This window comes from Oncorhynchus mykiss, chromosome 17 (assembly GCF_057628025.1).
Source record: "Oncorhynchus mykiss isolate SJ-2025 chromosome 17, ASM5762802v1, whole genome shotgun sequence".
NCBI classification, from domain to species: Eukaryota; Metazoa; Chordata; class Actinopteri; order Salmoniformes; family Salmonidae; genus Oncorhynchus; species Oncorhynchus mykiss.
The window spans coordinates 17,210,333-17,237,315 of NC_143038.1; the positions used below are offsets into that span (position 1 = coordinate 17,210,333).

The following is a 26,983-nucleotide window of genomic DNA, read 5'->3' on the forward strand; positions in this document are numbered from 1 at the left end:
TAGAAAAGCACAAACATAAAATGTTCAATCACACATGTTTATTCTGTATAGGCTTCCTGCATTTCATTTAGGTAAGTGTTGTGGAGTAACTACGATGTTGTTGATCCATCCTCAGTTTTCTCCTATCACAACCATTAAACTCTGTTTTAAAATAACCATTGGCCTCATGGTGAAATCCCTGAGCAGTTTCCTTCCTCTCCAGCAACTGAGTTAGGAAGGATGCCTTTTTATTTGTAGTGACTGGGTGTATTGATACACCATCCAAAGCCTAATTAATAACTTCACCATGATTAAAGGGATATTCAGCATCTTCTTTATTTATTTTTTACACATCTATCAATTGGTGCCATTCTTTGCAAGGCATTGAAAATCCTCCCTGGTCTTTGTGGTTGAATCTGTGCTTGAAAGTCCCTACTCGATTGAGGGACCTTACAGACAATTGTGTGGGGTACAGAGATGAGGTAGTGTCACGGTTGTTGTAAGAATGGGACCAAGACGCAGCGTACGTAGAGTTCCACATCTTTATTTTGAGGACTGAAACCAAATGGGAGGGTTAGGGGGGATGACTAGTGTCGGTGGCGGCCCCGGTGCGGGTCGTAGCCCCCCCCCAGACCCTGGATCCGACCATGGCGCCGGGCTGAACGACGTGCCTGTACTGGGCATCGGCGCAGAGAAGGGCTCTGGCCATAGAGCTGGGCTGAACGCAGCAGCCCGGAATGGGCAACGGCGCAGAGGAAGGCTCTGGCCTTGGAGCTGGGCTGGTCACCGTGTCTGGACTGGACACCGGCGCAGAAGAGGGCTCCTGCCATGGAGCTGGACTGGACGCCGTGCCTGGACTAGACACCGGCGCAGAGGAAGGCTCCGGCCATGGAGCTGGACTGGACGCCGTGCCTGAACTCCGGACCGCTGCCCCTCGCTGGAGGTTCTGGACCGTTGCCCGTTGCTGTAGGTTTCAGACCGTCGCTGGAGGTTCCGGACCGTCACTGGAGGTTCCGGACCGTCACTGGAGGTTCCGGACCGTCACTGGAGGTTCCGGACTGTGGACCGTCGCTGGAGGTTCCGGATCGTGGACCGTCACTGGAGGTTCAGGATCGTGGACCGTCGCTGGAGGTTCAGGATCGTGGACCGTCGCTGGAGGTTCCGGACCGTGGACCGTCGCCGGGGCTTCCGAACTGTGGACCGTTGCCGGAAGCTCTGGACCGTAAATCATTCATGAATGAATTCATGCAACTTATTATGTGATTTCATTTTTACTCCTGAACTTATTTAGGCTTGCCATAACCGAAGGGTTGAAGCTCTGAACCGTCACCAGAAGCTCTGGACTGTGAATGTGCACTGGAGGCCTAGTGCGTGGAGCCGGTACAGGTAGCACCGGACTGGTGACACGCACTTTAGGGCGAGTGCGGGGAGCAGGCACAGGACGTACCGGACTGGGGAGGCGCACTGGAGGCCTGATGCGTGAAGCCGGCACAGGTGGCACCGGACTGATGACCCAATCTTCAGCCCGCCTGCGCTGCAGCCTACTCTTCGCCAACATCATTCTCCGATATCCCTCTTCACACTGCTCCATCGATTCCCAGGCGGGCTCTGGCTCTCTCCTTGGGTTGACCGACCACCTCTCTATCATCTGCTCCATGTACTCTGGCTCCTCCCGCGGCTCAGACGGCCACCCCCTGTGCCCCTCCGCCAAAAAACTTGGGGTTGTCCTTGGGCTTTCTGCAAACCCTGGCGTTGTCGCTGTCCTCCATTATTACTTTCCGTCTGCCTCCAAGGAAGGGTTTCGTATCCACCCATCACTTCTTCCCATGTCCAAAACTCCTTTACCTCGTAGATACGCTGCTTGGTCCTCATTTGGTGGGATATTCTGTCACGGTTGTCGTAAGAACGGGACCAAGGCGCAGCGTACGTAGAGTTCCACATCTTTATTATAAAGTGAAACTTAAGCAAAACAAAAACAAATGAACGAACAACGAAACGCGACTACGTGGTGCACATGCACAAACACAAAATAATATCCCAACAAACACAGGTGGGAAAAATAGCTACTTAAATATGATCCCCAATTAGAGGCGATGATTACCAGCTGGCTCTAATTGGGAACCAAACCAAAACACCAACATAGAAATTTTAAACTAGAACACCCCCTCATCACGCCCTGACCTACTACACCATAGAGAAACAAGGAGGTGGTCAGGGCGTGACAGGTAGTCGTTCAAAAATCATGTTAACCACTATTACTGATCACAGAATGAGTTCATGCAACTTATTATGTGATTTCATTTTTTCTCCTGAACTTATTTAGGCTTGCCATAACCGAAGGGTTGAATAGTTATTGACTCAAGACATTCCAGCTTTTCATTTTTTATAAATTTCAAAACATTTCTACAAACAAAATTCCACTTTGACATTGTCGTATTGTGTGTAGAGATCAGTGTTACAAAATCAAAATGTTCAAAACTGTTAAATCACCAGGAAATCTGCTCTAAGTGATTTTATTTTAGGAAATCTATATATGTTGAGTCAATTTGCAGTGTACAAATTATTTATAATTCTGTACCGGTAATGACACGTGCAATTAAATAATATGTATGAGTATAGCGCTAGAGCGATATTCGATACAGAATATATTTTATAATTGCGCTTTAATTCCAATTGAATTCTTGAATTTTAATAAGGCTATATGTAGAATATGAATTGGAATGAAAGGAAACTGAATTGATTGAAATTAAAATGTCTTATTTATTTATTCTATACAAGTATTTGTGATACAGTGAGCTACAAAAGTGTTGGGACAGTGACACATTTCGTTTTTTGGGCACTGTACTCCAGCACTTTGGATTTGAAATTATACAATGACTATGAGGTTATAGTGCAGACTATCAGCTTTAATTTGAGGGTATTTTAATTCATATCGGGTGAAGCGTTGATAAATTACAGCACTTTTTGTACACAGTCAATAGAAAGGTCAATAATGTATTGTCTCTTTTTGGAGTCACTTTTATTGTAAATAAGAATAAAATATGTATCTAAACACTCCTACATTAATGTGACTGCTACCATGATTACGGATAGTCCTGAATGAATTGTGAATGACGAGTGAGAAAGTTAGACGCACAAATATCAGACCCTCAAGACATGTTAACCTCTCATCATTACAATAACAGGGGAGGTTAGATTTTTGGGGGGTGGGGGGGTAGGATACATGTGCGTCTGTATTTTATATTAATGTGGATGCTATCATGATTACAGATAGCTCTGAATGAATCGTGAATAATGAATAGTCATGATTAAGGATAGTCCTTAATGAATAGGGAATACTGAGTGAGAAAATGACAGACGCACAAATATCATACCCCCCAAAAATGCTAACCTCCTTATTGTAATGGTGAGAGGTTAGCATGTCTTTATTTTTTGCATCTGTAACTTTCACTCATCATTATTCCCTATCCTTAATCATGGTAGCATCCACATTAATGTAGAAGAGTTTAGGAACATATTATATTCTTATTTACAATAAAAGTGACTCAAATGACACAATACATGATTTACCATTAATTTCTATTGGGCACAAAATCATCTGAAACACAACCAAAACATACAGAAAATGCATCCAACAAGTTTGTGGAGTCATAAGCTTGATGTAATCATTGCGTGCTAGGAATATGGGACCGATACTAAACTTTTGACTACTTTAATACACATACAGTGTAAGTGAATTGGTCCCAATACTTTTGGTCCCCTACAAGTGATGTATTTTCTTAACAGTTCACCCGATATGGATGAAAATACCCTCATATTAAAGCTGACAGTCTGCACTTCAACCTCATAAGTCATTGTATCATTTCAAAAAACAAATTGGCACAGTCCCAATACTGTTGGAGCTCACTGTATATCATGAATATAGTTACAACCTAACATCTAAAAAAACGAAACATAAAATAAACATATTTAAGTGATAATCAAGTTATTATTTTAAATGCTATATTCAATATTTTGCAGTGATATGGCTAGTCGCAGATGCTTTTAGTAATATGAATGAGACTTTTCATGTCTCAATTCAAATTTCAATTCTGAGTTGAAATTAATTACATGTACGGGCAAAACAAAATCCATGTTGTAAGAATGTTTCAGAGGAACTACATGTTCCCTCATTAGATGGTTCTTTGGATGCCATCTACCATTGTGCCTTTCGGTTTGTTACAGGTGACAGTTGTGATACTCATCACTGCAGACTGTATCAATAGGTTGGCTGGACTTCGCTAAAGATCCGTAGATCTCTACATTACTCCGTTTTCGTTTACAAGGCCCCATTTCATAAACTTCTAACTTATCTAACTTTTCTGTTGAAGTGTAGACACATGAGTTGCCTAACTTGTTCACAGGATTGGTTAAATCTTGAGGTTCCTAGGGTCTCCACCAAGCTAGGTAAATCTGATTTTTACATTTAAAGCACTGTGCTGCCTGGACAAAATTCAAAATACATTTCGTCTTAATATTCTGGTGCTTTTCGGGGCAGTTTAGAGTATTGACCGGGGACTTAATTGTGTAGGAATGTAACTGTTTTTCTGCGTGATTTGTGATGTTTTACTTGTGCTTCCCATAATGTGTATATTTTTGTTGTTGTATTGCGCAGGGCACATTTGAACAAGAGACCTAGGTCTCAATATGTCTTATGGTAAAATATAAAATATTTTTTCAATCTGATTGACCCCAACCCTGGTGTAGAGTGATCCATAGGCTATTGTAGACAAGAGCCCTATAAAGTATTTTGTCCAAGTCTCATTCAATAAAAGCAACAGTAAAATAACACATTGAGAAATCTTAGCCGTAAAGTCCAATGCAATTGAGTTGTATGTCTTCATCTGTCCCTGTAGTAGATTATTATCTCTGGAATCTTAATTGAGGCCCAGGCAGACCCACTGAAAAACATGAAAACAAACACAAATCGTTCAGAATTGATTGGAAACAATTTCAGGAAAATATTTATTAAATTAACAAATTAAAGATTAGATGTGAAGACATACCTGCAATGCATCCAATTCGATCTTCCCACTGTCATGTTTGTCAAGTGTTTTGAACATTTCTAGTAGAGAGAGAGAGAGAGAGAAATACAAGGTGATTCTGACTCTGAGAATCTGTCTGCCCATAACATGTATTGCTAATACCTTTAATTTGATTGTAGTAACTTTATAAATGTTAATTTCAAACAATATCCTGTGCACACTCAGTTCATGGGCTTTCCCCAGGTAGTTTTTTTATTTATTTTAAAGAATGATAATAATAATGGTCATGGAACAGACACTTTTATCCAAGGCAATTTATAGTGCACAATATCCAGAGATGCAAGCACCATGCTCTGGATTGACTCATTGGAACCACCTCTATTACAAGACATTATGAAGTCAAAAACCACTCACTAAATAGCATTTCCAGTCGTATCAGGCAGCCCATGAAGCAGTCAAAGTCCATGGAGTACTCTGAGTTAGCGTAGCGGGACACAATTAGCTGGAGCACCTCGCTGTTAAGCTGAAATCCTGCGACAATAATAAACACAATAATAAAATCCTGGCCCAGCATTTCAACCAAAGTCCTAATACAACAATTCGTTATTGACTGACCCATGTAAATGTTGTGTGACATGGGGGTGAATGAAACATCGTAATGCTGCATTCTAATAAATATTTGCAGTTAACAAACAAATGCATTTGAATTGATAATATTACAATATTACAATAGTAAGAGCCCCTCCGGTAGTAGTAGTTGTGGTAGGGGTAACATACAGTAGGTAAGAGGTAGCCGCATTGATGTGACTTTAAAGGGATACTGCGAGATAGCATACACAAGCAGCTAGCATACACTAGCGTACCTGTAGACTTCCAGTCATTGTGCTAACACCAGTTAGCATTGGCTTGCGAAACTACCACTAATTGCCGGAATCTCACACCTTTAAATGTGTTTTAAAGAAGTTCTCCATGTGTTCTATTGACCCTGATATGTCTGTGCTAGTGTACAGTTGGCAATGTTTTCCTGCAGGGCAATACAAAATTTTCTCATTGCTGCAACTCCCCAAAGGGAGAGGTGAACGTCAAGTGTCTTCCGAAACATTACTTGCCAAGCCACGCTGCTTCTTAAGATTTGCTTGCTTAACCCGGAAGCCAGCCGCACCAATGTGTTGGAGGAAACAGCGTTTAGCTGAAGTCAGCTGTCAGGCTTACAGGCGCCCGGCCCTCCACAAGGAGTCACTATTGCGCAATGAGCCAAGGAAGCCCCCCCAGACGAATTGTGCACCGCCCTATGGGACTCCCGGTCACAGCTGGCTATGACACATATGCTTTAGACCATTGCGCCACTCGGGAGGCCCAAACATAGGTAGATTTCTAATACTCTTCTGTTTAACTACACTGAGTGTACAAATCATTAAGAAGACTTTCCTAATATTGAATTGCACCCCCTTTTGCCTTCAGAACAGACTAAATTTGTCAGGGCATGGACTCTACAAGGTGTCGAAAGCGTTCGACAGGGATGCTGACCCATGTTTACTCCAATGCTTCCCACAGTTGTGTGAAGTTTGCTGGATGTCCTTTGGGTGGTGGACCATTCTTGATACACACGGGAAACTGTTGAGCATGAAAAACCCAGCAGCGTTGCAGTTCTTGACACATTCAAACCGGTGCGCCTGGCATAGCCACGGGTAGGGGTGCTGAGCACCCCTGATAAATTACAATTAAAACAATAATTCATATATATTTTTTAATTATTATAATAATGTGAGAAAAAAATCACATTTAGTGCACTAGGCCTTTATTACTCATGTATGAGCAGAGAATAATTGTTGTCAGCAGAGTAGGGAGAAAAATACCCCCCAAAACATGTTCCCGTGGCCATGGCGCCTGCAGCTACTACGATAGCCCAACTGGCACCTACTGTAAATATTTTATCTTGCCCATTCACCCTCTGAATGGCACACATACACAATCCTTCTTTAAACGGTCTCTTCCCCTTCATCTACTGCACTGATTGAAGTGGATTTAACAAGTGACATCAATAAGACGTTTCACCTTGATTCACTTGGTCAGTCTATGTCATGGAAAGAGCATGTTTTGTACATTGTAAATTAAATGGTTAAATAAGTCAATGTTTCTTAACAATACCTGCTTCAGTCAACGCCCCCCTCATCTCGTGGGTGCTCATCGTGCCAGAGTTGTCAGAGTCGTGACTTTTGAAGATTTCCTATAGGACATCGAAATTATTGACAGACTCGAATACGAGTAATAATACCAGTTTCAATGCTGTACACTCAGCACAGTCTCTGCCTTTAATCTTACCAAATACTTCTGGATCTTAGTCCACACAGTATGGAACTCAACCAGGCCCAACTTTGCATTGCCATCCATCTGATTGTGGTCAAGACAGATATAATATATGCCAGTTAGCAGACACTTTTATTCAAAGCGGCTTTCAGTAGTGCATGCATACATTTTCCCCTGTGGGAACCGAGCTCACGACTTTGGCGTTGCAAGCGCCATGGTCAACCAACTGTGCCACACAGGAACAATTTCCTAATACCACATGTTGAAAAGTAAAATATGCATTTTTCCATATCATATTGAGAATGAATGGCTCATGCTACTGTAGGAAAGGATACATCCAACAGACTGATGATGTGACGACAGGTCTCGAGGCTAAATCCATCGGTTTTGACGTGAGATCCTTGAAAACAGAGTGGCAACAAGTAAAGCTAATATACCGTACTGTTAACACATACTGGGACCATACTGGTGAATATTTAAGTTGACATTTTATCTGTCTCAAAATGCACATCAGCCAATTCAAAAAATGTTGTTGCACGTGATTTAATACTACATGTGCATTTTAGTCAGTTATCCAGACCAACTTAAGGGAACATCAACAGATTTTTTTACCTAATTGGCTCAGGGATTCAAAGCAGTGACCATTCAGTTACTGGCCGACGCTTCCCATAAGAAAACCTGGCATATTTATTGTTTCTTAAAATAGGTCCATTTGGCCACCAGAGGGATATTTTAAACCTCCAAATGAAAGGTTTACTTTTCTTTCACTTGGTCTGTAAAGTGTCGTGTCCCAATATTGCATGACGAATCCTTGACTAGGCTACTAGCTTCTAACGTTAGACAAAATTAAAAAGGTATGTTTTTTCGCATATATGAAAAAAACAATCACACGTTTTTTCTTATCCGTTTCACACACATTCATGTGTTTTTACAGGAAAAAGATAAAGGAGGTCTACACAACATTTCAGTTTATCGTACATTGTATATATTTATTTTTTTAAAGCTGTCATGTACCTCCATTACAATCACTGCCAGGTGGCATACATGCTAAACTGGTTGACTGTGAATCTGTGGGGTACAGTATCAGTTGGTTCGAGGCCCACTCGTGTCAAGCTTTTTTGTTAAGGAAAAAACTGTTCTCTGCTGGTCCTCGATGATCGATTCAAATAGGCGATGAAATGGATGATTATAATGCATGTATAATGTTGTAGGTGTAGCCTACATAAGAAATTAAGACGTTTTGGTCTAACAGTAACGTTATACTATGCTATTATGTTCAGTATATTCGGCATGCTAGGCATAAAGAGAATATTAATTCATCCTTAAAGTTAAGTGTCCAGTGATAATCTCACTTTTAAAAGTTCATATTCTTTTAACTCATACCCAAATAATGTTGTTGACTCGTCCTATACTCGTATTTGTGGCCAAAGCATAAACTGGAGAGAAAAACCCACACCTCAAACATGTATCTCAAAAACACTGTTTCAAAAATGCTTGCTATTTCGTCATAGAGTATGATGTCATACTCCTGAGAAGGATAAACTGGCCAATCAGCATTCTAGAGGTGGATGAGCTGGCCAATCAGCTGTCTACTCTGATTAATATTTTTAATGACCAGTATATACCCATACCATTCTTTTGTTGGGGTATACCTACACCATTCCAACACAGAAAAGCTGCTTTTTAATTACCAATTTTAGGAAGAAAAACTATTTCACTCATATTGTAAGTAAATAGAGGTCATATTTCATAGAAATCTGGAAACACTGGACAGTTACTGTAGGTGATCTTGCGAGACATTGATTCTGCTTTGATCTAAACTTTATTAAACAAGCACCATTCTGAGAAGCGTCGCTTCGGTGCACATCGGGAGCACTAACGTTAACGTTACACCACTGTAGCAGTAGCTTACATGTTGGTCTGCAATAGGAAGTCCAAGAAGCTCCTCATTAAATATATTTGTAATCTTCATTTACAAGGTTTTGGCCGTACTTTAGATAACACTATCACAATAAATGTAATTCTACATTTCAAATTAAAAAACCTCTCCAAGCTACACTGTGAGCTTATCGTTTAGTTGAGATTTTGCGTGTTTTTTAGTAACCGTTTTTTAATTATTATTTTTTAAACTTCTGTTAAGAACATTTTCATGAAAAAGTGTTAAATCACGTCCACCTACGTCAACATTTGTAATTGGCTGCTGAGGAATTTGTGACCGGACATAATCACTGCCACCTGGTCAGGTTAGCATAGGGTTAAATGTGCCAGGTTATGTAATGGGAACAACTAAAATGTAGCGTTTTATCACGTGCAACTACGTCAACAATTTTAATTGGGATGGAGAAAAGGTTTCAATTTAAACTTTTTCTAATGTTGGTAAATATAGACCCACTGTGTCTCATCACAGATGATGCATCACAATGTATATAAATCTCCCTTACTCACTCTGAGTTACCACTCTGTTTAAAATCTTTTGAAGTTCAAAGGCAGAAACTTCGGAATCCTGTCAAGATTAAATGAATATATTAGAAAGAAAAATAAGATTGTTATGTGACTGATTTAAATAAAGAACAAAAATAATATAGAAATACATACGCTTCCAGCAATCTGCAAGAATAGACGTTTGAAGTAGGGATCCACATCACCCTCTGTAATATCAGGCTAGAAAGGGTAAACATATTTTTTAAACGTTCATAAATCTCGGTTTAAATATTATGTTGCACTTGGAATGTCCAGCCGGAAACATACCTCAGTAAACATGAAAACAAAATTGTGTTGGAAGATGTTGAGATCAAAAGACAAGAAATAACTATGATGTACCTCGTCAACTTCCACACTGATATCCTCTTCCATTGGACTGCAACAAAACACATAGAAAGATATACATATAACATACACCATATGATAAACACATCACGTTTGTACATATGTTTGTCATTGTGCCCTGGAAACAAAGCTACATTTTCAAATGGAATGAAAATGTATGATCGAACTCATGTAAGTGGCAATAATGTCACGTTGCTTCCTTAGCGAGTACCACTTCCTCCTGATTCGGCTCATACCGAGGCTCGAACCCAGGACCTCTCTGCCTCACAAACACACGTGACCGCCCTGCTGAAACGTCTTACCCAGCCGTACAATAAAACAAATTGTCAGCACGAGTGGATCCCCATTCGCTATAAAGGCCTGCATTATTTTTAAAAACACTACAGTGTTTGCTACATAGGCCTACATTATATAAAATGTTACAGTGTTCACAACAGCATCTAGAAACATAAAACCAAGAATGTTAAAAAAACAATAAGACACATATGGATCTATTCACATGCCTTACGACTTAATAATGTAGTTCAAATAATCACTATAAAAATGGTATAGTCCCACTCTATTGCAGGCTGTATAACCTCTTCATAAATGCGGGGCCCACCTGGTGGCAGCATGCTTCTCGGCGAAGACTCTCAAGAGGAAGCTGCCCTTCTTGTGCGGCTCAAACGTGGAGGGGATGATGACGTACTCCCCGGGGGGCAACTTGAAGCGGTCACAGATCTCCCGCAGGTTGATGAAGGTATTGCTCATTGCCACAGACTTCTGTCTCAGCAGCACATCTGGGCCCAGGTGGATGTTGGTGCGGCCCTTATACTGCCATCAAACACAGAGGATAGGGCCTTTTTACTGTAGTCTACCTTGTGGCATTATACATTGGTTTCAAACAACATATTACCTTACTTTTTGTGCATTAGACACTGTACTCATATTTTGGCTCATAATAAGTTGAGAATGTGATATGAACAGATCAGCATGAAAATGGCCTTATACTGTATCTATAATTATGCTTGAGTTTCTTTCTTTGTATGTGTTAATGTACCATACATACCTCATCAGGAACCTGGAAAACAAACAAAAACAAAACAAACATCAGAATATTAACAGATTTGACCATTGTATTTTAAAATGGATTAAGTCAGGGGTAGCCAACTCTCCTCTCTGAGAACTACTGGGTATGCATGCTTTTGCTCCAGCCCTGCTCTAAAACACCTGATTCAGCAAATTCATGATATCATAAACAGCTTATTTGTAGAAAGAAAAAAAAATCTGTTTTGTATCATATTGTACAACAGCTGATTAAACTAACGCGGTAAAAGTGTAAAACAAATATGATCAGTGTTATTTTCTGATAGTTGCTGGTTGAAAACAACATTTTAACAGGACCTTCTAATTAGCAGGTTTTGCATGGGTGGAGTTTTGGCTTACCTGGTGACATCACCAGGCGGTGTAAGTTTATAGACCAATAACAAAGAGAGTTCCAAACCTCTCTGCCGATAACAGCTAGTTTTCAGGTTACATATCCCTCCCATTAGGCCCCTCACTCAGACAACACCCAGACAGTCCTAGCAAAAGTCTTGCTTGTGAAGTCGTCGTCGTGTCGTCCCCCCCCCCCCGACAAAAATGCTGTTTGTTTATTTTTGAACATTTTAATGGAAAACTATTACACTAAGGAACCTCATTGTTACCCAGAAATGATTTAACATTGAGATAAAAATGGCTGCATTGGCCCTATAAGGCAGGGCTGGAACAAATGCCTGCATACCCAGGTGGAGGGTTGGCCAGTTATGGATTAAGTGAATAAATTCACTCTGGGGTGGTGATGTTGCACCTGGTATATTGAAAAGCCAATGGTGTTGAGGTCCCGGCTGAATCTCCTCTCTTTGCGGCCGTCTTTTTGCATGAGGCCCACCAAGAAGGTGCAGCCATCCTTGCCATCATGAGGGTCATCATCCACATCATCCAATTTAATGGCAAACTGGGGGTTTGAGCAGAATGTGGCTGCAGAGAAGTGGGTGAGAAAAAATATTTGTGAAAAAGGATTAGTGACTAATCGAGGCAACACTCAGAGTTGCCAGGTTTAGCTACAATGTCCAGTCTATGACCACTCAAAACCTGCACAAAGGCCTGAAAACTAGCCTCAAGAGAGGAGTTGCCACATGTATCGAATAAGTGTCTCCATATTAGCTAGCTAGTGCCGCCAGTTCGTTGTTCTCACATTACTTGTCAAGGTGTGAGCGCACGTGCTGCTTTCCTCATTTACGTGATTCAGCTGCCTGCTGCCAGTGATGCCAATTTAGCTATTTGTTTGCTATATTTAGCAACTTTTCAGACTACCCTGGCAACTTTTTTTTTCAAACAGCACCTAGCAACACATTTATCAAAAAATTGTTTGGAACTTTTAGCAACTTTTGAAAAGTGACTCAAATGCTAAAATGCACACATTTTCCCTCTGAATGACACAAAAACGATTTTCTCTCAGTCACAACACACGTGCCTGGCTGCAATAGTGCGTTGTGAGTGACGTCAGCAGCAGGCGCTCAGCTCGTGTACAGGCAGCAGCAGGCAATTGGGCAAATTGGGCAAATTGCCAATCATTGTTGTCTGACTGCGGCAGGAGCTAAACCCAATGAATATAGTTGGTCACAAATGTTTGATCTTGAACAGAACTTACAACATCAATCAACATATCCCAATCAAAAGCGTACAGCCAGAAGTACAGAAAAGAGTGGGTGTCTGTACCTGAACAAATGTCAAATCATATTTTTTTGCCGAGATTTTTGCCAGTCAATTTGAGAAACGTTATTGTGTATTCTACGTAATGACGCAGTTTTACGTTATCACGCAATGACATCACAACGTCATTTAGCAACTTTTAGCAACAAATCAACCTGCCTCTAGCAATTTACCCTGAAAATGTGTTGGCAACACTGCCTGCTGCAGCGCTCGTCTCAACACACACACACATACAGTAATCTAACACACACATACATTCATCTGGCCCACACACTCACTCAGCAACTGCCTGCCTCATTGTCTGATAATCAGAAGCAGCAGGTCACAGTAAAATTAATAGATACAAAAAAATAAGAGAAATGCCATGGTGGACGCAGTGCAATTTAGAAGTAGCCCAAAATCCCGCAACCCATGACAAATACATTTTCACTAGCAAAATTTTCCCGAAAAATCGTGGACATGGCTACCCTGAACACAATACACTTTTTACTCTAACCCAGTGCTTAATTTGAGCCTTTCCGTTTTGGAGTTTTTCTTCCAGAAACTATTTGTCTGAATCCCGTACCTCTCGTGGCATGGATTTATTTTCTCTCACCTTTTTGCAATGTAAAAAGTAAAAATAAAAGCAATCAAAGTTCATTCGAGTTGCCTATTCGTTCATTATCATGCCCCCACAACAGAACGTAATGTGAAACGGTTGATTTTCCGCTGGTGCCTAATATTCTAAGAGTTGATTTTGGTTGGGCCGGCCCGGGTTTATAGTTTGCGCAACATTGTAACCTATGTTTGAGACCAAACAGACGTCGCTGTGTGAGAAACGCGCCAGTATCTCTCACATAGGTAGAATGAGATTCACTTTCTATGATCTGCTCTGATAGACATGAGTGAGCCTGCAACTCTCATCTCTCTAGCGTTGCACGTCATAATTTCCTTATAGAATCATCGCCACGCGAAGGGTTCTGAAGTAACTGCAGCACCCCTTATGCATTGAAATACATTTGCCAAAGCTTTAGAATTTTAGAACTGCTGTCTGTTCAGAAATAAATGAAATAATTCAGAATAGCCTACTACACAATGATATGGCCTATAATTTAGCCACAGAGGATCAATAGATTCTTCCTGACTGGAGAAAATCTGTCAGTGAAAAAACAGACCTATCAAATCAAATCCAACTTTATTTGTCACATGCGCTGAATAGAGTTAAGAAAATATTTACCAAATAAACTAAAGTAAAAAGTAACTAAATAAAATAACAATAACAAGGCTATATACAGGGGGCACCGAGTCAATGTGTGGGGGTACAGGTTAGTCGAGGTCATTTGTACAAGTAGGTAGGGGTGAAGTAACTATCCAAATGTACTGGGCCGTACGCACTACCCTCTGTAGCACCTTACGATCAGATGCCGAGCAGTTACCACACCAGTCGATGGTGCAGCTGTAGAACTTTTTGAGGATCTGGGGACCCATGATAGTTTGTTGGTGATGTGGACACCAAGGAACTTGAAACTCTTGACCCGCTCCGCTACAGCCCCATTGATGTTAATGGTGGCCTGTTCAGCCCACCTTTTCCTGTAGTCCACGATCAGCCCCTTTGTCTTGCTCACATTGAGAGAGAGGTTGTTGTCCTGGCACCACACTGCCAGGTCTCTGACCTCCTCCCTATAGGCTGTCTCATCATTGTCGGTGATCATGCCTGTCACTGTTGTGTCGTCAGCAACCTTAATGATGGTGTTGGAGTCGTGTTTGGTGTTGGAGTCGTGTTTGGCCTTGCAGTCATCGGTGAACAGGGAGTACAGGAGGGGACTAAGCACAGACCCCTGAGGGGCCCCAGTGTTGAGGATCAGCATGGCAGACGTGTTGTTGCCTACCCTTACCACCTAGGGGAGGCCCGTCAGGAAGTCCAGGATCCAGTTAGCTCAGTGATGAGCTTTGTGGGCACTATGGTGTTGCACTCTGAGCTGTAGTCAATGAACAGCATTCTCACATAGGTGTTCCTTTTGTCCAGGTGGGAAAGGGCAGTGTGGAGTGCGATTGAGATTGCGTCATCTGTTGGGGAGGTATGCAATTCGGAGTTGGTCTAGGGTATCCGGGAGGATGCTGTTGATGTGAGCCATGATCAACCTTTCAAAGCACTTCATTGATGAGTCACTGATGTGATCTTCCTGTCTGGGTTGGCGCCCCCCCCTTGGGTTGTGCCGTGGCGGAGATCTTTGTGGGCTATACTCGGCCTTGTCTCAGGATGGTAAGTTGGTGGTTGAAGATATCTCTCTAGTGGTGTGGGGGCTGTGCTTTGGCAAAGTGGGTGGGGTTATATCCTTCCTGTTTGGCCCTGTCCGGGGGATGGGGCCACAGTGTCTCCTGACCCCTCCTGTCTCAGCCTCCAGTATTTATGCTGCAGTACCAGACTACCTGGCATGATGACTCCTTGCTGTCCCCAGTTCACCTGGCCGTGCTGTTGCTCCAGTTTCAACTGTTCTGCCTGCGGATATGGAATCCTGACCTGTTCACCGGACTTGCTACCTGTCCCAGACCTGCTGTTTTCAACTCTCTAGAAACAGCAGGGGTGGTAGAGATACTCTTAATGATCGGCTATGAAAAGCCAACTGACATTTACTCCTGAGGTGCTGACTTGCTGCACCCTCGACAACTACTGTGATTATTATTATTTGACCATGCTGGTAATTTATGAACATTTGAACATCTTGGCCATGTTCTGTTATAATCTCCACCCGGCCACCCCTCATAGCCTGGTTCCTCTCTAAGTTTCTTCCTAGGTTCTGGCCTTTCTAGGGAGTTTTTCCTAGCCACCGTGGTTCTACACCTGCATTGTTTGCTGTTTGGGGTTTTAGGCTGGGTTTCTGTAACAGCACTTTGAGATATCAGCTGATGTACGAAGGGCTATATAAATACATTTGATTTCATTGCTACCAACGTGACTGCTACAGGGCAGTAATCCTTTAGGCAGGTTACCTTCGCTTCCTTGGGCACAGGGACTATGGTGGTCTGCTTGAAACATTCAGGTATTACAGACTGGGTCAGGGAGAGGTTGAAAATGTCAGTGAAGACACTTGCCAGTTGGGCCGTGCATGCTTTGAGTACACGTCCTGGTCATCTGGCCCCGCAGCTTTGTAAATGTTGACCTGTTTAAAGTTTTCACAATATTTTAAATTGAGGGAAAACACAGGTTGTAAAGCAAATGGCTACTGCTGAAAAGAGAAGACTATGCTTTAGGTTACCAACATATTTGATCAACTTCCAAATATTGTTTGACATAAGAGAGAGAGGCTCTTGGCATGAGCGCATCGGCCATCACCAGCACGTGAGCTGCGCATCATTGGGTGAGTCAGTGAAACTGGAAAGCATTTTTAGGGCAATAATTTCCTCTTCATATTGTAGCCTACGATATGTGTCTCTATGCACCTGGGCCTTGGCTATTGATGGATTCAAGACAAGGTCGTTTTTATTTATCTCATATTTTCTGTTTGTCAGTGTCAACGCAGCCTGCCATTTGAATTATTTTTTGTGCTATTAAAAAAAATTCTGCTGAAGTCTCCAGTTATGTAAAATAACGTAGAATTGCATGAAATGCGTTAATAAAATGCCACATTTTTCCCGGACCCTAGAATACTAAAAATGTTATCCATGTGTGTAACTTCTGTAAGTGCCTCTACTCTACTGCTCTATTCCACTACGCAAATGCGATGCTATGCATGCAATGGTTTATTATAACGTTTTTAATGCATTCTGGTACCTCAGAACTCCCCAGGTCACCCCACTCTCGCTCACTTTTTGTTCCGGAACCTCCCGATTTACAAATTAAGCACTGCTTTTACCATAACCGTAAACATAATATAACTCAGCTGTCCATGAATATTGCAGATAGGATTAGTGCAAATAGGCAAGCAGCACAAAATCTCTTACAAGTAGTTTTAATACCTACTGAATATAATGTTATATTATTAGAGATTGACAGGTTCTGTACCTGCATGGTTCCTGCATCCTCCAGCGGTAGAGCCTACCCTCCACATCCCCTCAAACTGGTAGTGGTTCCAGCGACCCACTTCATCACTGACCAGCGTGTCTGGAGTCAGGTTGCAGATCTCCAGCTTGGAGTACTGCCTTAGGAAATCAGAGTAGGCCATCCTGGATAAGGAACAAGGAGTAGGTTGCTACCATGTACATAAAATATAAAGGAATATATATTTTATGTATGACATTTGAAAGAGACAATAATGGAAATAAACACTTTTTTTTTATGTTACAATCAAAAGTTATTTTTATGCCAGCTGTTAGACAATATCATTCTATTGAAAGTGTTATACTGTAGCAAACAATATTATTGGGGTGTTTAATGCACTGCAATACCAATAGAAAAAAATAACAGTTTCACCAAAACTCTCCATCTTCTGCAGAGTGGTCTAGCTTGGATTTCTCCTCCGGTCGTACGCCATCCCATTCCCTGGAACTATTGAGAGAAAGAGTTTAAGCTTGTCACGTGGCTTCCCCAAGCGGTATTACAACATCAGGGAATTTCACAACCAAATAAATATGCTTTCTTGGAGGCTTACCTACAGCTTTCTCCCAGACATTGTCAACACAGTATCACCATTTTTAAAGCTTACAGTGCATTTGGAAAGTATTCAGACCCCTTAACTTTTCAAATCAAATTTGATTTGTCACATGCGCTGAATACAACAAGTGTATACCTTACAGTGAAATGCTTACTTACAAGCACTTAACCAACAATGCAGTTTTAAGAAAAATAAGTGTTAAGTAAAAAATAGATAAGTACATTTAAAACATTTAAAAAAGAAAGTAACAAATAATTAACAAGCACAAGTAAAGTAACAGTAGTGAGGCTATATACAGGGGGTACCGGTACAGAATCAATGTGCGGGGGCACCGGTTAGTAGAGGTAATTGAGGTAATATGTACATGTAGGTAGAGTTAAAGATAATAAACAGAGAGTAGCAGCAGCGTAAAAGCGGGGGGCAATGCAAATAGTCTGGGTAGCCATTTGATTAGCTGTTCAGGAGTCTTATGGCTTGGAGGTAGAAGCTGTTAAGAGGCCTTTTAGACCTAGACTTGGCGCTCTGATACCGCTTGCCGTGCGATGGCAGAGAGAACTCTGCTCCCGAATGGCGCAGGGTCTAAGGTACTGCATCTCAGTGCAAGAGGCATCACTGCAGTCCCTGGTTCGAATCCAGGCTGTATCACATCTGGCTGTGATTGGGAGTCCCATAGGGCAGCGCACAATTGGCCCAGCGTCGTCCAGGTTTGGTCGGGTTAGGACATCATTGTAAATAAGAATTTGTTCTTAACTGACTTGCCTAATTAAATAAAGGTTTTAAGGTCGCTGGAACCACTACCAGTTTGAGGGGATGTGGAGGGTAGGCTCTACCGCTGGAGGATGCAGGAACCATGCAGGTACAGAACCTGTCAATCTCTAATAATATAACATTATATTCAGTAGGTATTAAAACTACTTGTAAGAGATTTTGTGCTGCTTGCCTATTTGCACTAATCCTATCTGCAATATTCATGGACAGCTGAGTTATATTATGTTTACGGTTATGGTAAAAGCAGTGCTTAATTTGTAAATCGGGAGGTTCCGCCTGGTATAGAGGTCCTGGATGGCAGGAAGCTTGGCCCCAGTGATGTACTGGGCCGTACACACTACCCTCTGTAGTGCCTTGCGGTCGGAGGCCGAGCAGTTGCCATACCAGGCAGTGATGCAACCATTCAGGATGCTCTTGATTGGTCATCTCCTTTGTCTTGATCAGGTGGAGGGAGAGGTTGTTTTCCTGGAACCACACGGCCAGGTCTCCTCCTCCCTATAGGCTGTCTCATCATTTTCGGTGATCAGGCTGTTGTGTCATCTGCAAACTTAATGATGGTGTTGGAGTTGTGCCTGGCCATGCAGTCATGAGTGAACAGGGATTACAGGAGGGGACACAACCCTGAGGGGCCCCCGTGTTGAGGGTCAGCGTGGTAGACGTGTTGTTGCCTACCCTTAGCACCTTGGGGCGTTCCGTCAGGTAGTCCAGTTGCAGAGGGAGGTGTTTCGTCCCAGGGTCCATAGCTTAGTGATGAGCTTTGAGGGCATATTGGTGCTGAACGCTGAGCTGTAGTCAATTAATATCATTCTCTCACATAGGTGTTCCTTTTGTCCAGGTGGGAAAGGGCAGTGTGGAGTGAAATAGAGATTGCGTCATCTGTGGATCTGTTAGGGCGGTATACAAATTGGAGTGGGTCTAGGGTTTCTAGGATAGTGGTGTTTATGTGAGCCATGATCAGCCTTTCAAAGCACTTCATGGCTACAGACGTGAGTCCTATGGGTCGGTACCCTTTTGGTACCCTTCCCCAGATCTGTGCCTCGACACAATCCTGTCTCGGAGCTCTACGGACAATTCCTTCGACCTCATGGCTTGGTTTTTTCTCTAACATGCACTGTCAACTGTGGGACCTTACATAGACAGGTGTGTGCCTTTCCAAATCATGTCAGGTCAATTGAATTTACCAAAGGTGGACTCCAATCATGTTGTAGAAACATCTCAAGGATGATCAATAGAAACAGAATGCACCTGAGCTCAATTTGGAGGCTCTCTTGGCAAAGGGTCTGAAAACGTATGTAAATAAGGTGTTTCTGTTTTTTAAATTTAAAACATTTGCAGCAATTTCTGAAAACCTGTTTTCACTTTTTTATTATGCTGTGTTGTGTTTAGATTGATGAGGACATAAAAATAAAAAAAATCAATTTTAGATCAAGGCTGTAATGTAACAAAATGCGGAAAAAGTCAAAGGATCTGAATACTTCCAGAATGCACTGTATATACCTGCAATTAAGTGTTGTATAATTGTTTGTTGTGTGTGTGCCACAACAATCCAAAATTGTTACATGGTCAATAAAGTTGCTCAACACTGCTACTAATTGAATTATTTACTCACTCATCGCTCCAGGCACCCGTCCACTCCACCTGACCCCAGGGGTTTCTGATCCTCACCAGCTCAACTGGAGTCCCATGCAGGTGTACCTTCACTCAACACGAAAATTCGACAGACTGTTACGATTGACAAGAGGCTACCTGGCTATCTTATCTTGTTGGAAAAACACACGCCATCTACAAACTTCATGCATCACGCACGATCTGTTGTCTAAAATACGTATTTTTTAAAATGATCATGTGTCATAAAATGACATAGTAATAATAGTATGTCAATTAGAATACTACTAATGATATCATAGTCGTTTTTATGACATTGTTGTGGAGACAACATTAAGTGTAATGTTACCAAAGCAGTCTTTTTAAAACAGGTCAACTCATTGAACTGCTAAAAAGGCTGACCACATTATATGAACTTATTTTACTTCTCCTTGATAGTTTTATGTACTGAGAAAAGGCTTATTCTTACCTCTTCTGCTGCAGTGATTGAGTACGCATGCCCCTTCACCAGCTTCTGACCAGTAACTGCCTCCGTCTCGTACGCACTTGTTATCTACAGTAGCCCAGAGCACTACATATCAAACATGTTTACCGCTACTGCACACTCTAATTTATTCATGTAGGACCGATCCAAACAGATGTATAATTGTATAATTTGTCTTCTCATGTCAATAAGAGATGTATGTAGTTACACATGCCAATCTTAAGGTAGGGTTTCGACCTTTCCTTTGTCTGACATATAAATAAATAAAAAACAGTCATGACATCAACCCTATATTCAAAAAACTGTTACTATGGACATTGGATTTCTGGGATCAAGGTGTATAGTCTGCTCACAATTAAAAAGCATTTCGGTGTGTCCCAAAGGTACAGTAACACGTCAGGACCTTGGCAGCATTATATTTCTTGGTTCTTGTAATGTACAACTAGAATATTATGTATTTAAAGATGACTCATCAAAAACACCCTTACATCAATGGAGCAGCCCAATAGAGAACCCAGCCCCAGGGCCTTCTTCATGATTTTGAACAGGCACTGTGGGGCATTGCTAAGATTATATGTCTCAGCGATGCCCCCAGTGAAGTCCTCAAAGCCTTCTGTGGTGGAGCCCCCAGACAAGGCCTCATAGGAACTGTTGACTCTACAAAGAAAATAAGAGTTTTATTATGTTTGGCTATATAAAAATCAAATACAATGTCATCAACACAACACATTTCTTGAAAAAAAAAAAAAAAGTAAGAATCCATCTCTGTTTAAAAACTCACATCAAACAAAACAGGTGATTGAATTTATTTGATTTGTTTAGCACGTTTTTGGTTACTACATGATTCCATATGTGATATTTCATATTTTTGGTGTCTTCACTATTATTCTACAATGTAGAAATAGTCAAAATGAAGAAAAACCATTGAATGAGTAGGGGTGTCCAAACTTTGACTGGTACTGTATGTATATATATATATATATATATATATTTGTCTCAGGACAATATTGGGCATTTAAGCTACTTTTTTTTGCCTCAGTGCAACGTTGTGCAGTTAGGCTACTTTTCAGGGCAATTCAGTATCATGCTCAATGAAAGACATGTAATTTGATGTAAAAAAATAAATAAATGTGCCAACACAGCCCCTGACATTCACAGGCAATGGACACAGGGACGTTCTATGGGCGAAAGGAGCCTAATCGAGCAGTTAGGATCGTACCCTCTGGTAGTGAGGACAGTGAGCTTGACGACCACGACAACGATGAAGAATGGACCCCAGAATCAGGTTTGAAAGGCTGTGAAATATTAGTTTATGCCCAACTTGTATTATTTCATGAAAAGAGTGCTTGTTTATGATATTTCTATTTTTATTTTTTTATTTCACCTATATTTAACCAGGTAGGCCAGTTGGGAACAAGTTGTCATTTACAACTGCGACCTGGCCAAGATAAAGCAAAGCAGTGCGACACAAACAACAACACAGAGTTACACGTGGAATAAACAAACGTACAGTCAATAACACAATAGGGGAAAAAAGTCTATATACAGTGTGTGCAAATGGCGTGAGGAGGTAAGGCAATAAATAGGCCATAGTAGCGAGGTAATTACAATTTAGCAAATTAACACTGGAGTGATAGATGTGCAGATGATGATGTGCAAGTAGAAATACTGGTGTGCAAAAGAGCAAAAAAGGAAATAAAAACAATATGGGGATGAGGTAGATTACAGATGGGCTGTGTACAGCTGCAGTGATCGGTTAGCTGCTCAGATAGCTGATGTTTAAAGTTAGTGAGGGAGAAATAAGTCTCCAACTTCAGCAATTTTTGCAATTCGTTTCAGTCATTGGCAGCAGAGAACTGGAAGGAAAGGCGGCCAAAGAAGGTGTTAGTTTGGGGATGACCAGTGAGATATACCTGCTGGAGCGCGTGCTACGGGTGGGTGTTGTTATCGTGACCAGTGAGCTGAGATAAGATGGAGCTTTACCTAGCAAAGACTTATAGAAACCCTTGAGCCAGTGGGTCTGGCAACGAATATGTAGCGAGGGCCAGCCGACGAGAGCATACAGGTCGCAGTGGTGGGTGGTATATGTGGCTTTGGTGACAAAACGGAAGGCACTGTGATAGACTGCATCCAGTTTGCTGAGTAGAGTGTTGGAGGCTATTTTGTAAATGACATCGCCAAAGTCGAGGATTGGTAGGATAGTCAGTTTTACGAGGGTATGTTTGGCGACGTGAGTGAAGGAGGCTTTGTTGCGAAATAGGAAGCCGATTCTTGATTTAATTTTGGAGATGTTTAATATGAGTCTGGAAGGAGAGTTTACAGTCTAGCCAGACACCTAGGTATTTGTAGTTGTCCACATATACAGTATTTCACTTAATAAATGTTCTGAAAATATCAGATTTTACTTGGTGTTTTAGTAAAATCCACCCTCTGGTGGTATGGATAACTTATTGTGTCTCCAGAGAAACCTAGATTCAAATAAAGGTCACATCTATCAAATTATTACAGGCGTAATTAGGTGTTTTTAGCTGGGGTCAAAATGACCCCAAAGTTTTAAGTAAGAACAAGGTTATTGACAAAGTCCGGAAAAAGTTTAAGAATTGAATAAACCAGCTTTGAGCTATGATAATAAATATGCCTCTGTGCTAAAATGACCTCAGTCGGTAGTATGAGGGTTAATAATAGTTAATTCTGTTAAATGAATCGTTTTACAAAAAACTAACTTTTTTTAAGAAGCTAAAATAACTAAATTAAAATAATAGCAATAATATTGCTAACCAAAAGCCATGCTAAGAAGGTTTTCAAAATACTGCAATAGGTGTTGAGGTTTTTGTACAGGGATGTTTTGTAAAATATATGACAAATGATACAATTTAGAGCATAATCGGGACTGGCATAACAAACACAGTAAGCAAAGAAGGTGAGGGGAGCAATCTGGTGGCATGTTTACATTTGAGGCTGTGGCTGGTGGCTACAGGTACACTTCAATATTTATTCAACAGTCACTCTATGACTAAAGCCTCTGCTGGTCACCACAATGGTCCAGATCAAAATTATACTATAGTGAATGTTCTGTAATTCATTCGGAACAGTTCTATTTAAATCCACGTCCTTTGTGTTATTCCCTTTGTGCAGGTTCAATGCCTTGGGCCCTATTTAATCAAACCTAGTCACTGGGTTTACAGGATAAGTCAAAGCCACATTTTCTTGAATTGCAGGGATGCATATTTGAATAAATAAAATAAATCTGTCTGCAAAGTATTTATAGACTGACAACAACAAAAACTGTAAGAAAATGTGTTTTTATGTGTGGCTATCAATTCTGATTGAATAGGACCCCAGTTTACTAACCATGACGGGTGAATGATGTTTACTCACTTAGCATAGGCCTTCTCCAGCAGGGCGCTCCAAAACTCTGAGCCCTCAGCTGAGTGAACAAACAGCAGTTTCCCCTCTCTTGTGGGCAGCCTATCGTCAATCACAACATCCACCCACTGTCCATACTGCCAAAACTGTAAACAAGGAAATCTGAGCAGAGGTAGAACACAACTTCCCCTTCCTGTTCAGCTTCACCCTTTAAGTACTTTTTCCTCTTTACCACTCTTCACAAATAAATCATTAAATGTTAAACATTTCTCTGAGTGTACAATAACATCTACCCTACTCCCCCAATCCTAACTTTTGGAGGTAAAAAGGGGGTAAAAAAAGACAAATTGATTTTAAATCAGCACTTATGAATAACCTCATCCATCACTACTAAAAACACATTGCTCACCTGGAAGTGAAAGATGCCAGCATAATTCTCCTCAAAGCTCTGCCCAGGGGGTACCACTCGAGCCAAGATGTCTTTGTCCAAGGTAAGAGAGGCAAGGGCTGCCAGCAACCAACAGTCACCTGTATACATACACCAGTGGGAATAAGAATATGTTTACTCTCTATATTAAATAAGTAATACAAAATGTGTATACATTCTTATGAATGTTTTATATACCGGGAACATTCTAGAGAACTTTAAGATTCTTCTTGATATTCATTTGTTTATTTTTATTTTGATAATAATCCAACTTTATTGAATAACTTAATTTGTTAAACACTTCATATCTTACACTCAAAGTGCTAATAGTAAAAACATTGCATTTGAATACTTTAGTGTGCTACCAAGAAATGGGTATGTGGCTTGGTAGAGTATTCAAGTATAAACTACCAAAGTTACCATAGATTGCCATAGATTACCTGTTAATTACCAAAATTACAGAACATTTAGGTAACTTTGGTAAATTACTGGTGGTTTTGTATCCCTTATTATTATATTAATATATTATGAAATACTAATATTACATGATGCAATATAGTGAAACATAAATGCTGAATAGTTTAAGACTGCAGAAATATCAGCTCCGGGTATCAATTTTGGAGAGCGAAATCAAAGTAACTGTACAAACTTGAACAGTAACAGCCAAAGCAAAGGGAGTGCACAAAACAGTGAGCAAACATTCTCAGCATGAGTAATTCTTCATGACTATATGAATAGGTGTATACCACCCTATATTGTAATAGAAATTGAGTCAAATCTGTAGCTAGCTGTGAATAAAATCTTGTTTGTTCAGCGTTGCACACTTGAGTCTTCCATGTCTGTGTAAATTAGGGGTGGTGTATGTTTACTACAAAGGGCGAACCTGGTGTATCATTTCTTCAAGAAGCAGTATAGTAGTCAAATTATACTAATGTGTACTGTAGGCCTTTACATGAATGTAACATTTTGTGAACATTACTGGGACACTAAAGGGAAGTGGGAACCTACCACATACAACAGGTGTATAGACACTATTTGAAAAGTAAGAGGTTTTGAACAATTGGTGCCACTTCCCATTTCATTCCCATTGATGACTCGATGACTACAGTGACACACACCTTTGTCATTGAATACAGATAAACATACAAACATGAGATAACTTCTCCTTAATAACCATGCTTTGGGATGTACACTACAGTATGTTGTCTGGAAGTGACAATGTCTGGAAGTGACAATATGTGGTTTAATGTATTATTAGAAATGTTGATTTAATCAAAATGCATATCTGTAGTAAAGGTGCCGTTTGGATATGTAAAGCAAATACATTTTCAAACAAACAATAAAATATAATATCGTTACACCCTATCCCATGCTATGGCAAACATACAGAGCAATATACATATGGGGGTTAGGTTTCAAACTCACCCAAAGCCCCTTGGCAGATGTCAGTTCTCGTGGCTCCTTCAACAATGAACTGAGGGTTTGAGCACAACTCCTGTTTGGAAAATGCATAGGTTGTTTAACTAACAGAATGAATAGGAGGAATTCGGTTCATTTAAAAAATACTAAGCAATTGGTACTTTGCTCCACATGATGCTAAATGGCATTAATTGTTTCCCGACATTAAGACCAAATGTGTTGAATGGAGTGTAATTTGTTTCAAGGGCAGAGCAAAAACAGTGACAGAATATAAGGACGGTTCATGGAATTTGCGTGCTTGAGACAGGGTGCCAGCACAAATACAGGCAGTAAGTTGCAATGACATTCTTTATCGAGACTTAATTTGCCTTCCAATCCGTCTTAATTATTCCCTGCACTATGGTTCATCTTCAATCAAGAGTTTTGAGACATAGACTGGAGAAATGTCACCCAAGATCACATTTTCAGTTATTGACTAATTCAGAATTAGGCCTATCTATGCCTGAGTATATTCCACCTGTCTGTGAAAATAAGAAATTGGGGCATAACATAGTCCCTTTCATGACTGCCACCACCCCTATATGCCCCATTGCAACTTCTTAGAAACTTGAACTATGAGGAGGTTACCCTGGTGACGTGGACAGTAGGAGTCAAAAGACACACACAAGTTATTTGGGAGGAGGAGAGGTTGGGGTGTTAATGGTTCCAATTTATAGTTTCATTTTAATCTGTCAATTGTGGGAAGAAAATGTTGTCCATCCGTGTATTTTTGTGAACAAATCCTGACCAATCCCAATACACAGAATATTAAATAAGCACACAGAAAGTAAGAGAAGGGAAAACAATGGGCCCTTCTAAAACAAAGTAAAACCAAAGCCTAAATCAACTTAATAATCCAAAAGACATACTGTGAGCTCGATACATGTATCTTGATGAAATTGCAAGAAGTACCAAAGCAAGAATCTCATTGATAAGTGCCTCTGTTACTGCACACCTAACAAATCACTAAAGCAGAAATGGCTAATATCATGTGAGACGTGGTTAGCCTACCACATCCTTGTGGGATATACCTCCTACAGCTATCCTCCTTACACTGAGACAAAGTCCTTACCTTTGGTCTTTTCCACTCCACGCCCCGGGTTTTTGAAGAGTAGCGACCCAACTCATTGTACCCAAGAGAGTTCCAATCAGCAGGGAAAGATGTGTCACTGAAGAGTTTCCCGCTCTCCAGACACTCTCTCCTCAGGGTCTGGAAGTCTTGCTTGTTAAAGGGGATGGCCTTGTCGTTGCTACCTTCACCTTCCTCCCTAGCTTTCCTCCTGGCCAAGTGGTTAGCTATACTGGACATGGTGCTGTGAACTCAGATGGCTGCAGTGTGTGAAGTGTGACTGTGTGAACTGTGCCGTAGTTGCTTCTGTGTGTATACTAAAAGGCTTTTGGGACTGGGGAGGTAGATGTGAAGGGGTGGAGTCAA

General features: G+C 41.0%; 1 protein-coding gene across 1 annotated transcript; it reads right to left on the reverse strand.

The window, feature by feature from the left end:
* Nucleotides 1-1,907: 1,907 nt before the first annotated feature.
* Nucleotides 1,908-26,973, reverse strand: capn8 (calpain 8). Its single transcript, XM_021568321.3, has 21 exons — nt 26,621-26,973; nt 25,516-25,585; nt 24,073-24,191; nt 23,676-23,809; nt 20,786-20,954; nt 20,283-20,366; nt 19,818-19,903; nt 17,260-17,334; nt 16,852-17,012; nt 11,965-12,134; nt 11,185-11,196; nt 10,738-10,949; nt 10,131-10,167; nt 9,906-9,971; nt 9,756-9,813; nt 7,646-7,710; nt 7,326-7,394; nt 7,152-7,230; nt 5,418-5,534; nt 5,025-5,083; nt 1,908-4,919 (listed from the first exon to the last, which is right to left on the reverse strand). Exons 1-21 carry the CDS (start codon nt 26,855-26,857, stop codon nt 4,896-4,898), a joined length of 2,103 nt encoding a protein of 700 aa, XP_021423996.2. The 5' UTR covers nt 26,858-26,973; the 3' UTR covers nt 1,908-4,895.
* Nucleotides 26,974-26,983: the final 10 nt, after the last annotated feature.